The sequence below is a fragment of the Bubalus bubalis genome, chromosome 19, assembly GCF_019923935.1.
Source record: "Bubalus bubalis isolate 160015118507 breed Murrah chromosome 19, NDDB_SH_1, whole genome shotgun sequence".
Lineage (NCBI taxonomy): Eukaryota > Metazoa > Chordata > Mammalia > Artiodactyla > Bovidae > Bubalus > Bubalus bubalis.
In genome coordinates this window covers 33311578-33324277 of record NC_059175.1, presented here as the reverse complement: position 1 = coordinate 33324277, position 12700 = coordinate 33311578, and the positions used below count along the sequence as shown (strand labels likewise).

General features: G+C 42.0%; 1 protein-coding gene across 1 annotated transcript in view; it reads right to left on the bottom strand.

Moving 5' to 3' along the window:
• Positions 1-6424: 6424 nt before the first annotated feature.
• The window catches only part of MROH2B (maestro heat like repeat family member 2B), a 77043-nt gene continuing 70767 nt past the window's right edge, over positions 6425-12700 (bottom strand). The window contains exons 38-42 of the mRNA XM_044932730.2: positions 10199-10354; positions 9733-9867; positions 8976-9078; positions 7011-7076; positions 6425-6564 (exon numbers count right to left, since the gene is read on the bottom strand). Of these exons, the coding sequence (XP_044788665.2) occupies positions 6458-6564; positions 7011-7076; positions 8976-9078; positions 9733-9867; positions 10199-10354 (567 nt within the window). The 3' untranslated portion in view covers positions 6425-6457. The remainder of the gene's footprint in view (positions 6565-7010; positions 7077-8975; positions 9079-9732; positions 9868-10198; positions 10355-12700) is intronic.

Below are 12700 nucleotides of genomic sequence, written 5' to 3'. Positions count from 1 at the left end.
ATTTATGTTAAGATTTGTGATTCTAATAATAAATTTGTTACTCGTTAATATTTATATTGTATAGTTGACATTCAGTTAATAATGATTCTGTGCCAGATTTCTACATTCTTTACATGTACACTAATCTTCACAATAGCACCTTGAGGTAGATAAGTATGATCCCAGTTTCAGTTCAGTTCAGTCGTTCAGTCATGTCCAATTTTTGTGACCCCATGGACTACAGTATGCCAGGCCTCCCTGTCCATCACCAACTCCTGGAGTTTACTTTAACTCACATCCATTGAGTTGGTGATACGATGCAACAGTCTCATCCTCTGTCCTCCCCTTCTCCTCCCACCTTCAATCTTTCCCAGCATCAGGGTCCTTTCAAAGAAGTCAGTTCTTCACATCAGGTGGCTGAAGTATTGGAGTTTCAGCTTCAACATCAGTCCTTCCAATGAATATTCAGGACTGATTTCCTTTGGGATGGACTGGTTGGATTTCCTTACAGTCCAAAGGACTCTCAAGAGTCTTCTCCAACACCACAGTTCAAAAGCATCAGTTCTTCGGTGGTCAGCTTTCTTTATAGTCCAACTCTCACATCCATATGTGACTACTGGAAAAAACATATCTTTGACTAGATGGACCTTTGTTGGCAGTCTTTGCTTTTTAAAATTCTGTCTAGGTTGGTCATACCTCTTCTTCCAAGGAGCAAGATTTTTTTAATTTCATGGCTGCAGTCACCATCTGCAGTGATTTTGGAGCCCCCCAAATAAAATCTGTCACTGCTTCTATTGTTGGTCCATCTATTTTCCATGAAGTGATGGCACTAGATGTCATGATGTTAGTTTTCTGAATGTTGAGTTTTAAGTTAAATTTTTCACTCTCTTCTTTCATTGTCATTAAGAGGCTCTTTAGTTCTTCTTTGCTTTCTGCCATAAGGGTGGTGTCATCTGCATATATGGGGTTACTGATATTTCTCCCAGCAATCTTGAATCCAGCTTGTGCTTCATCCAGCCCAGCATTTCTCATGATGTACTCTGCATATAAGTTAAATAAGCAGGGTGACAGTATACAGCCTTGATGTACTCCTTTCCCTATTTGGAACCAGTCTGTTGTTCCATGTCCATTTCTAACTGTTGCTCCCTGACCTGCACACAGATTTCTCAAAAGGCAGGTCAGGTGGTTGGGTATTCCCATCTCTTTAAGAATTTTCCAGAATTTGTCGTGTGTGATCCACACAGTCAAAAGCTTTGGCATAGTTAATAAAGCAGAAATAGATGCTTTTCTGGAACTCTCTTGGTTTTTCTATGATCCAACAAATGTCAGCAATTTGATCTCTGGTTCCTTTGCCTTTTCTAAATCCAGCTTGGATTTAGAAAATTTCAACAGTATGTGAAGTTCATGGTTCACGTACTGTGGAAGCCTGGCCTGGAGAATTTTGAGCATTACTTTGCCAGCGTGTGAGATAATCATGCAGTAGTTCAAGCAATCTTTGGTATTGCCTTTCTTTGGGATTGGAATGAAAACTGACCTTTTCCAGTCCTGTGGCCACTGCTGAGTTTTCCAAATTTGCTGGCATGTTGAGTGCAGCACTTTTACAGCATCATCTTTTAAGATTTGAAATAGCTCAACTGGAATTCCATCACCTCCACTAACTTTGCTCGTAGTAATGTCTCTTAAGGCCCACCTGACTTCGCATTCCAGGATGTCTGGCTCTAGGTGAGTGATCACACCATTGTGATTATCTAGGTCATGAGGATCTTTTTTGTACAGTTCTTCTGTGTATTCTTGCCACCTCTTCTTAATATCTTCTGCTTCTGTTAGGTCCAGACCATTTCTGTCCTTTATTGTGCCCATCTTTGCATGAAATGTTCCCTCGGTATCTCTAATTTTCTTGAAGAGATCTCTAGTCTTTCCCATTCTATTGTTTTACTCTATTTCTTTGCATTGATTGCTGAGGAAGGCTTTATTATCTCTCCTTGCTATTCTTTGGAACTTTGCATTCAAATGGATATATCTTTCCTTTTCTCCTTTGCCTTTTGCTTCTCTTATATTCACAGCTATTTGTAAGGCCTCCTCAGCCAACCATTTTGCCTTTTTGCATTTCTTTTCCTTGGGGATGGTCTTGATCCCTGCTTCCTGTACAATGTCAGAAACCTCCATCCATAGCTCTTCAGGCACTCTGTCTATCAGATCTAGTCCCTTGAATCTGTTTGTCACTTCCACTGTATAATCATAAGGGATTTGATTTAGGTCATACCTGAATGGTCTAGTGGTTTCCCCTACTTTCTTCAATTTAAGTCTGAATTTGGCAATGATCTGAGCCACAGTCAGCTCCTGGTCTTGTTTTTGCTGACTGTATAGAGCTTCTCCATCTTTGGCTGCAAAGAATATAAGCGATCTGATTTCAGTATTGACCTTCTGGTGATGTCCATGGTAGAGTCTTCTCTTGTGTTGTTGGAAGAGGGTGTTTGCTATGACCAGTGCATTCTCTTGACAAAACTCTGTTAGCCTTTGCCCTGCTTCATGTTATACCCCAAGACCAAATTTGCCTGTTACTCCAGGTATCTCTTGACTTCCTACTTTTGCATTCCAGTCCCCTATAATGACAAGGACATCCTTTTTGGGTGTTAGTTCTAGAGGGTCTTATAGGTCTTCATAGCACCATTCAACTTCAGCTTCTTCAGCATTACTGGTCAGGGATAGACTTGGATTACCGTGATATTGAACAGTTTGCCTTGAAAACAGAGATCATTCTGTCATTTTTGAGATTGCATCTAAGTACTGCATTTGGACTCTTTTGTTGACTATGATGGCTACTCTATTACTTCTAAGGGATTCTTTTGCCCACAGTAGTAGATACAATGGTCATCTGAGTTAAGTTCACCTGTTCTAGTCCATTTTAGTTCACTGATTCATTCCTAAAATGTCGATGTTCACTCTTGCCATCTCCTGTTTGACCACTTCCAATTTGCCTTGATTCATGGACCTAACATTCCAGGTTCCTATGCAATATTGTTCTTTGCAGCATTGGACTTTACTTCCATCACCAGTCACATCCACAACTGGATGTTGTTTTTGCTTTGGCTCCATCCCTTCATTCTTTCTGGAGTTATTTCTCCACTGATCTCCAGTAACATATTGGGAACCTACTGACCTGGGGAGTTCATCTTTCAGAGTCCTATCTTTTTGTGTTTTCATACTGTTCCTGGGGTTCTCAAGGCAAGAATACTGAAGTTGTTTGCAATTCATTCCCTTCTCTAGTGGGCCATATTTTGTCAGAACTCTCCACCATGACCTGTCCATCTTGGGTGGCCCTACCCCACATGGCTCATAGTTTCATTGAGTTAGACAAGGCTGTGGTCCTCATTCCCAGTTTACAATGTCCATGATCCCAGTTTACAGATGTGGAAATTGAAGTACAAGCAGGTAAAATGATTTTTCCAAGTCACACAGCTAGTAAAGGGTGAAGCTGGAATGTGATAAAAAGAGTCTTGGAAATTGGTATCAGGGTGAACCCCTCTAAGATTAGGGTTTAGACAAAGGTTCAGCTGTGGTATGTGTTTCATGTGGCCATTCTACCTAATTTCCACCAATCAATGATAAGGGATGCTCTTTGCTGGTTGCCAGGGTGGGTGAAGAGTAATAGTGGTGATGGATATGTGAAGAAGTATCAGATAAGATCTTGTGTGAGTGAATTTGTACTTGTTGAGAATGTCTTGTAGTTCTGGGTGGCTCAGCCCACATTCTGTTACAACTCTTTGCCCAATATTCTGAAATTGTCTTGTGGGATACTGTAGCTATTAGGTACATATGGTTACTTAAAATTAAAAACTTAATTTTCTGATAGACTAGTGGCTAGTGGCTTGTGGCCACTAAGGCTAGTGGCTACCATATTGGCCAGTGCAGATATAGAGCATTTCCATCATTGCAGAAAGTTCTATTGGAACTGTCATTTGACATAAACTAACCTGCCAAAGAGGTCAACTAAACCATGTCTCTTGCCTTCTTGCTTTGTTTCATGTGTGTTAATGCTTTGGAATAGTTCCGACTCCAGTAAGAATTTAATCAAAGCCATTACCCCAAAATACACCTATGCAATTATACACAGAAACTTGCATATGACTTAGGTGGGATCACAGCCTCTCTGTGTTAGTTACCCATTAGTGCATAGCAAATTACCTTAAAGCTTAGTGGCTTAAAACAACATGGATTTATTATCTCATACAGTTTTGTGGTTCAGGAATCCAGGAGTGGTTTAGCTTAGTGATTCTGACCCAGGACTCTGGTTAGATTGTACTGGAGTGACCAGATTTAGCAAATAAAAATACGAGATGTTCAGTTAATTTGGAATTTTAGAAAAACAATAAATAATTCTTTAGTAGAAGTGTGTCCCATGCAATAATCAGAGCACGCTTTCACTGAAAAAATACTCATTGCTCGCCTGAAATTCAAATTTCATTGGGCATTCTGTATTTTATCTCATAATCCAGTCAATGTGTCAACTTGACTTCAATCATCTGAAGGCTTTGCCCGGGGCTCATGGATTCATTTCCAAGATGGCTCCTTAACGAACCTAGCAAGTTAGTTCTGGTTGTTTGTAGAAGGAATCAGTTCTTGGCCACATGGATCTCTTTTTGGGCGGCTTGAGCATCCTTATGTTGGCAGCTGGCTTCCTCCACAGTGGGTGATTCAAGAGAGGGCAGTACCATTTATGACCTTGCCTTGAAAGTCACACACTGTAACTTTCTGAACCTTTGTATTGATTGCACAGGACATTTCTATTCACTGTGGGAAGAGGGTTACAGGAACACCAGGAGACAAGAATCATTTGGAGCCATCCTGGAGGCTGGATCCATCCTCTGGAAATTATACACAGATGTCATTGAGTATAAATTTCATGAGGGTAGACTTTTTGTACTTTTTTTCCTCATAGTTGTAGCCCCAGTGGCTACAACAGTGCCTTATACATTTATAGGCACTCAATAAATATTTGTTCAATGCATGAATAAATAAGACTCTGGTCTAAAATCTCTGACCTAAAAGACTCCTTTGGTTCCTAAAATGTTTGGTGGAAATGAAAGATATTTTCTCAAGAACTTGAGGATGAAGGGCTTAGAATAGGAATTTATAAGGAGACACGTCAATTTAGTAAGTGTTGCTGTTGTTTGTGAAAAGAATCCTAGGACTTGTTGGAAAACTGAGGATTTTTGAAGAAGGCACTGACGTTCTGTTTCTAGACTGCTGTGCTAATCTATAGATTGTAGACTTGGACTGCAAGACTTTCAGTCTCCAGGCAACCCTGCTTACTTCGGACTGGGCCCCACAATCCAAATTGGCAAGAGCCAGTTCCTTAATATCCTGTAACTGTTTGTCCTGAGATCAGTGGTTTTTGTATACTGACAGACTCCTAGTTTTTCTCAAGTCTGGAGTCAAGAGGAGATTCTGCTAGCAACCAATGACCTCTCTGTCAGTCCCTAACAGGTTTTTCCTCCAACTGCATGGCTTGTCCCTATACTTGTGCTACTAAATATAAAAGGTATGTAGTTAGGATACCCCCTAGATTTTCTCAAATTGTTAATGTACAGTGTTAAATACATTGCACCCTTAAAGCTATCAGTTTAACTTTATTTCAGAAATCTGAACAAAGGGCCAGATCATACTTGAGCTCAGTGTTTTAAATTCAAATGTTCACAAGACAAAAATAATAGCAAAAAATAAGGCTGCTAATGAATGACTGTGATAGTGGTGGTATTAAATGAGTCCTGGACTCTGTGTCAGAAGTTTCTTTGTCTGAACGTGACTTCCTGTACATAGCTTTTCAGGTGTGCTTTGTGAAAAAGAGTGAAGAGTTACGATCCAGATGCCATGAAGCATGGTAACACATATGTACTTGCATGCACACAATTCAAAGAGAGGAATGCTCTAGGATAAACATGGAAAGGAGATAGTGAGATTTAATACAATGTCAGGAAGGGTCTTTTGTAGAAAAGTCCCTGGGGCACAATCTCGACACATAAATTACATAGGAAGAGCAGACAGGTTAAAGTTTGTCATAAGACTGTTTCTTAGAAAGAAAATAGCCTGAGTAGCAAGTCAAAACTGGCAAAGATATGAAAAGGGGCTATGAGCGGAAAGTAGCAGTAGTCCTCTTCTCAGTGGCAGCAGAATTGTTTGACGTTCTTTCATTTTTTTGGTATCTGTTGGGATGTAAGTTTCCACTGAAGGCCGTCCTGTGCAAAGGCCATGTGGCTGTCACCACTCACATGACAGGTTGTTCCTAATGTGAACTGGTGAGTGTGGTTTTTGCCAACAGAAGCCACCAGGGAGTCTGGAGGGTAAGGGATATACCACTACCTCAAGATCCCCACCCTGGGCACCACCTCTTTCCTCAAGATATTACAAGTTTGTGAGTTGTGAAGATGAAGACAGGAGTCAGTTATAGAAAAAGCCTAGCAGTTTATTTCCTGATGGTTTACAGATGGACACTTATCTCTTTACACCTTCTCAGGAGGGTCTGCGTGGCAGCTTCAGCTGCTCTCTGGACACTGATACAGGGGTCCTGTCGAAGTGCTTGGAGCCCTGAAATGGGAAGAAGAGCAATGTCCACTGAGGGAAGAAAGCCAAAGCCCAAGCTTTGCAGTGCAGGGAAGCCTCCACTAAGGATCAGAGCTACATGGGTCTCAGGTCTCTGGGCTCACATTTTGCCCTAATGGTTAGGATTTGGATACACAAATTTAGAAACTATTTTTACATTGAAATAAGGTAAGAAAAGACTCTGACCTTGGGACCAGTAGGTTTACAAACAATCGAAAACTTGAAGTCTGCTGGGATTGGTGCCTGCAATGGGATGGAGCTGGGGGTCACCTTACACTCTGGAGAAAGTCCAGTATATGGGGAGCATCAGAGACCACTGATGATGGGGTACACTATGATTTTACAGCTGATGTGGAACTTGGAGTGGCTTTAGTTTCTCTTTCTCTAAGAATATAACAGGGCTCTGGACAGAAACTAGGGTTGGTACTCACGTGTGGTCAGCTGTTCTCTGTCTACTAGCTCCACATATTGGTAGGTCAAATTGAGAACAATGGCATCTAAAATAAACAGGAAGAAAAGTTACTATTTGCTATAGAGGAATTTGCCACAAAAAGTCAGGGCAGACTCTGCACCTGGTCAGAAATTAAGTGGTCTGAATAGTGAATGAACAAGCTAGGCTCCCCTTGCACCTCCAGGATGATGTGTATGGAGTCTTGAGTGCTGTGACTGGAAGCGGTTGCTTGCCCACCATGTTACAGGGAAAACTCACTATCTCCTCCAAGGGAGTGGCGCGAGTTGTCAGGGTTTTAAACATATATGGCCCCTGTCTTCCAAAAATTTACAACGTAGTTAGGGGGCTATGGTTTTTCCAGTAGTCATGTACGAATGTGAGAGTTGGACCATAAAGAAAGCTGAGCACCGAAGAATTGATGCTATTGAAATGTGGAGCTGAAGAAGACTCTTGAAAGTCTCTTGGATGGCAAGGAGATCAAACCAGTCAATCCTAAAGGAAAACAACCCTGAATATTCATTGGAAGGACTGATGCTGAAGCTGAAGCTCCAATACTTTGGCCACCTGATGTGAACAGCTGACTCATTGGAAAAGACCCTGATGCTGGGAAAGACTGAGGGCAGGAGGAGAAGGGGGTGACAGAGGATGAGATGGTTGGGTGGCATCACCAACTCAATGCACATGAGTTTGAGCAAACTGCAGGAGATAGTGAAGGACAGGGAAGTCTGTCATGCTGCAGTTCATGGGCTCACAAAGAGTTGGACACATTTTAATGACTGAACAACAACAAAAAGGGGATCCTCTATAGGATCCAATAAGGGATCCTTAGGGTCCTGGCTTCTCTGGTGGCTCAGACAGTAAAGAGTCTGCCTGCAGTGTGAGAGACGCAGGTTCGATCCCTGGGTCGGGAATATCCCCTGGAGAAGGAAATAGCAACCCACTCCAGTATTCTTGCCTGGAAAATGCCATGGATGGAGGAGTCCAGCAGGCTACAGTCCATGGAGTCTCAAAGAGTCAGATACGACTGAGCGACTTCACTTTCTTTCTTTCTTTAAGGTGGCCAACCCAGTGGGCCTATTCATTGTAGGCCTGATTAGATGGAATGGGTTTCATGATAAGACTTAATCCTCAGTGATTCACTTACTTTACTATTTTATAGATCAAACAAAGAGGCGACACAGAGTGAAATTTCACAACAAAGAGTGAAATTAAGTGAATTGTCCAGAATCACCAAACAGAGCCGAGGTCCGCTGGCCCCCAAGCCCCCATACACTTTTCACTAGTTATCACGTTGCTGCTAAAGCTCTCAGCTTGAACTGAGTTTAGAAGGCTGACTATGGTTTATGCTAATGGGTGATACAAAGGAAAACAATTTGGCAGGGGCTGCAGGCTTGGATCAAAGACCTGGGGAAAAGAGGGAACAGTGACTTGGAACCAGAAGAAGCAGGAAGGACCCAAATAGGGAGTATGGTCTGATGGAAAGAGAATGAGTGTTGGGAATTCAGAAGCTGCTACTGTAAGTTTGCAAAGAAAACAGGTTCTTTTGAGGGAAGATGTTGTAACACATAAAATGAATTTTCTGGCTTATTATTATTATTTTTTTTTTGGTCATACCAATCATAGTGGTCTTCCCAGGTGGCACTTGTGGTAAAGAACCCACCTGCCAATGCAGGAGACCTAAGAGACATGAGTTTGATCCCTGTCTTCCCTGTGGGGAAGATCCCCTGGAGGAGGGCGTGGCAACCCACTCCAGTATTCTTGCCTGGAGAAGCCTATGGGCAGAGGAGCCTGGCAGGCTACAGACCACAGGGTTGCAAAGAGTCAGATATGACTGAAGCAACAGCACACAATCATACCAGCATTCATGCTCAGGTAGCTTCCAGGCAAAGCAAAACAGGATGGCAAGGAGCGGACCTGAGAGTGGAGAGAGTGGACGCGGCCTCACCTGTGAGTTTGATGGCTGCACTCCTGATGGTCTCCCAGCTGCTGCTGAAGAACGTGAATGAGTGTGTGTGGAGGATCCATAGGATTTCTTGGTTTCTCTTCGACTGGAAGAGATTTGTGTTACAAAGAGGGCAACTGAAAGTGGGAGGGATGGGTGGGCAAGGGAAGGACTGGGAGTTTGGGATTAGCAGATGCAAATGAGTATATACAGAACGGATAAACATCAAGGTCCTACTGTATAGCACAGGGAACTATAGTCAATATCCTGTGATAAACCAGAATGGAAAAGAACATGAAAAAGAATAAGTATGTATAACTGAGTTATTTGGCTGTTGAGCGGAAATTAACACAACCCTGTAAATCAACTATACTTCAATAAATTAAAAAAAAAAAAAAAAGAAGTGACCCTTTAAGAAATTCAGCATCCTATAGGCTCCACGAACAGACATCAAAAGACCAGTGAGCATGCATACAGCCGTTAGTTGTTCTATTGGAAGGTGTCTTACGGCTATTTCATTCTAAATTTAATCAGGGTGGCACTGGAGCTTATAGGACTAATCAACAGATGTTTCAGGAATCAAGAGCAGATTCCAGCTGGAACTTGGGGACAGAGTAGAGGGTGATGTGGCAGGATATCCAGTATCACTGTTCTTCCCAGATGGTTCTGGCTCTAGCTGGGATTCTTTGCTATGTGCTTTGCCTTCTGGGATTTGCCTCTTGGCCTGAATTTTTGGAAGCAGCAGCTATCGCACACTCACCAGCTTCATGCAGAACTGCCTGTAGAAATCCCTGGCCCTTGGTAGATCCTGACCATCCAGGAGATGGTCTAATACCCCATAGAGTTCCTGGAGGCCCAGAAAAGGAATGCAGATGATCAGGACATCACGGCAAGCCTGGAAAACAGAGTTTTCTGTGTCACAGTGCATAATGCTAGTTCCGCTTCCAGAAGGGAAGGCAGGCTTATTGGTATGTTGGGAAAAGAGCAGTAAAGACTAATGCAAGGGCTGGACAGTCAGTGCTACCACCTTCCCAGTTTCAAAGATGGAAGTGCAAACTCAGGAAGTGGTGGCCAAAAAAGAACCCAGGATGGGATAACTGGTTTTCAGGTTCATTTGAGACTGGTGTCTTCAGATATGGCTTCTGGTTCAGCCAGACCAGGCTTCCTGGCACCTCTTGGCTACGGGCAGAGGAAGAGGTGCAGCTGTCTCTGCAAGGGCCACTTACAGTTCCAATCTTGGGATTGGGGTCCCAGAGGTGGAGAAGGAATGAAATCATGCTCTTTTTTATTTCTTCAGCAAAAAAAATCTTCCACCTTCTTCCTGTTAGGGATGCCAGATTCTCAAATAAGAGGATGGCAGTCAGCCTCACATCATCCTGCTCCTGTGATGACAGATGCATGTCTTGGGTGAGTCCCCGACACGGCCATTCCCAGCTGGAAACCCCCCAGCCCACTATGCCCCTTCCCATTCAGTAAAGGAGGCTGGAGTCCAGGCGCTGGAGCTCGCTTGTCACAGCCCCTGTGTGTTTCAAGAATGCCCTTCCTTTCCCAGTATCTCTCCACCCACGCAACCCGAGTTTAGAGCTGGAGACTTGGTTTCTGACTTTGAGGAACTAATGAGGAAATATGACCACAGGAATAATAAACAGGGAATGCTGGTGGGAGAAGGCCAGGGAGGGTTCTTGTTTATTCTGTATTTTATACATATTAGTCTGATTGCATCATTAGCCTGGAGTTATGGGGCCTCTGATCTAAACTGCTCAAGGTCTAGGACGCTTCTCCAAGATCCCATACACTTTCCAAAGGGATTACAGAAAGCTCAGAAATTTGAGCTTTGGGTCTCAGAGAGAGAGAGAGAGAGAGGATAAACAAGAAAGTGCTTAGCCTCACTGTTTTATATATGAAGTTATGGAGCTCCCTTGCTTACTGTCCAGGATGGTTGGCAATGCTTTTTAAAAGGCAAAAGATTTATGCGACCTCAACAGGTGGCGGAGAAAGATGGCCTTCTATTATCTCAGACACTTTGTTGATATGGTTTAGAGTTCTAACAAACTCTGATGAATTTTCTTGAGGTTTTCTTTTTTCTTTCTTTTTCTTGAGGGAGTTGGGTATCCAGAAAACTAGTCTAAAATGCCTATAGGAAGGCAGAGGGATGAGGGGAAAGGTCATTCCAGGTAACAGTATTATTTAGATTAGCAACAAACAAGAACCAATAAAAAAGCATTCCCATGGACACGAGGGGAAGAAGACAGAAGAATTAACTTTGATGGCAAAATAAAATGTGTGTGAGAAGTGGGCATATAAACAACAACGTTATGAAAAAGGACGCTGATAAAGATCTACCATAAAAAAATAAAGATGGCTTGTTGGGAAAAGGCTAGAAAAGTTAAATACATGAGATGTGACCTTGTAGAATGGAAATGGAAGTAGACATGTTCTTTAAATGTACTAGAAGTAAGGTCAAGGTATATTTTAAAAAGATCTCCTTTTAGAAAGAGAAGCAACCCAATGACAAAGTATCCAAAAGCTAGAGAGTTATTTTCTTAAAAAAAAAAAGAAACAATTTGAATTTTTAAAAATCAAAGACCTAAAGATAGGTCGAGGAGGAATTAACCAATTGGGAGGATGAGAAAGCAGAAAAGAGAAGCCTAGAAGTGTCTTGGGTGCTGGGAGAAGTATTAAAGTTTAATTTCCTGTTATAGAGAGTGATGTGAGCGTTGGGTGCTGGTATGGGAAATAGTGAGCAGGGCCTGGAGCATGGGACAGCAGCTGTATTTTCTACAATTTTTTCAAAGTGTCACCATATTTCTGGATTTTCAAGAAAGTATTTGAATAGTGAAGAAAAGAAAGAGAGAATTTGGAGATTACAGAATTGTATGTTTTACCTATAGAAAAATATAGGGGCAAAGTATCATAATTTATTTGCAGAAAGAGAGAATTGCGTGCATTTAGTTGTGTCCAACTCTTCACCATCTTATGGACAGTAGCCCACCAGGCTTTTCTGTCTATGGGATTCTCCAGTCGACAATACTGGAGTGGGTTGCCATGCCGTCCTCCAGGGGATTTTCCCAGCCCAGGGATCGAACCTGCATCTCTTAAGTCTACTACATTGGCAGGCAGATTCTTTACCACTAGCACCACCTGGGAAGCCCCCAAAAGAGCATTACAGGACTGTAAAGAACATGTCGTTATTAAGACTCAATTTTTGTCAAATTTTATGCAAATTTGATGAGGTTGATACCTACTAGAAAGGAAAAAGTTCTAACCTAACAACCAGAAAGACTTTAGATTTTTTTCTTTTGCAGTAAAACTGAGAAACATTCTTTTGACCATAAAACTTGTAGACAGACTTGTGATTATTGAAGGCTCAGATCCAAGAGTGTTACTATCACTGAATCAACAACAGTCCAGGAAACCTAACAGGTGGGTCTCTCTCGGGCTGACTTCAGCTCTTTGTTAAAGATTGTTTCAAATCTGTGTAGTGAAGAAAAGAACATCTTTGTTATTTTAAAGAAGATACTGAGTTGAATGAAAGCCCATGAAGTATTTTTTGAGTACAAAATGAGAATGAAAAGTAACACTAATACATTGGAGAAAGTAACACTAATACCAGCAGAAAGCTGCTTTCAAAGGTCAGGTTTAGACTCACACAAAAGAAATGGAAACACACAAAACTGGTGGACTATGGACTGAGGGCATGTATTACAAACTGAAATCTGGAGGTCGGG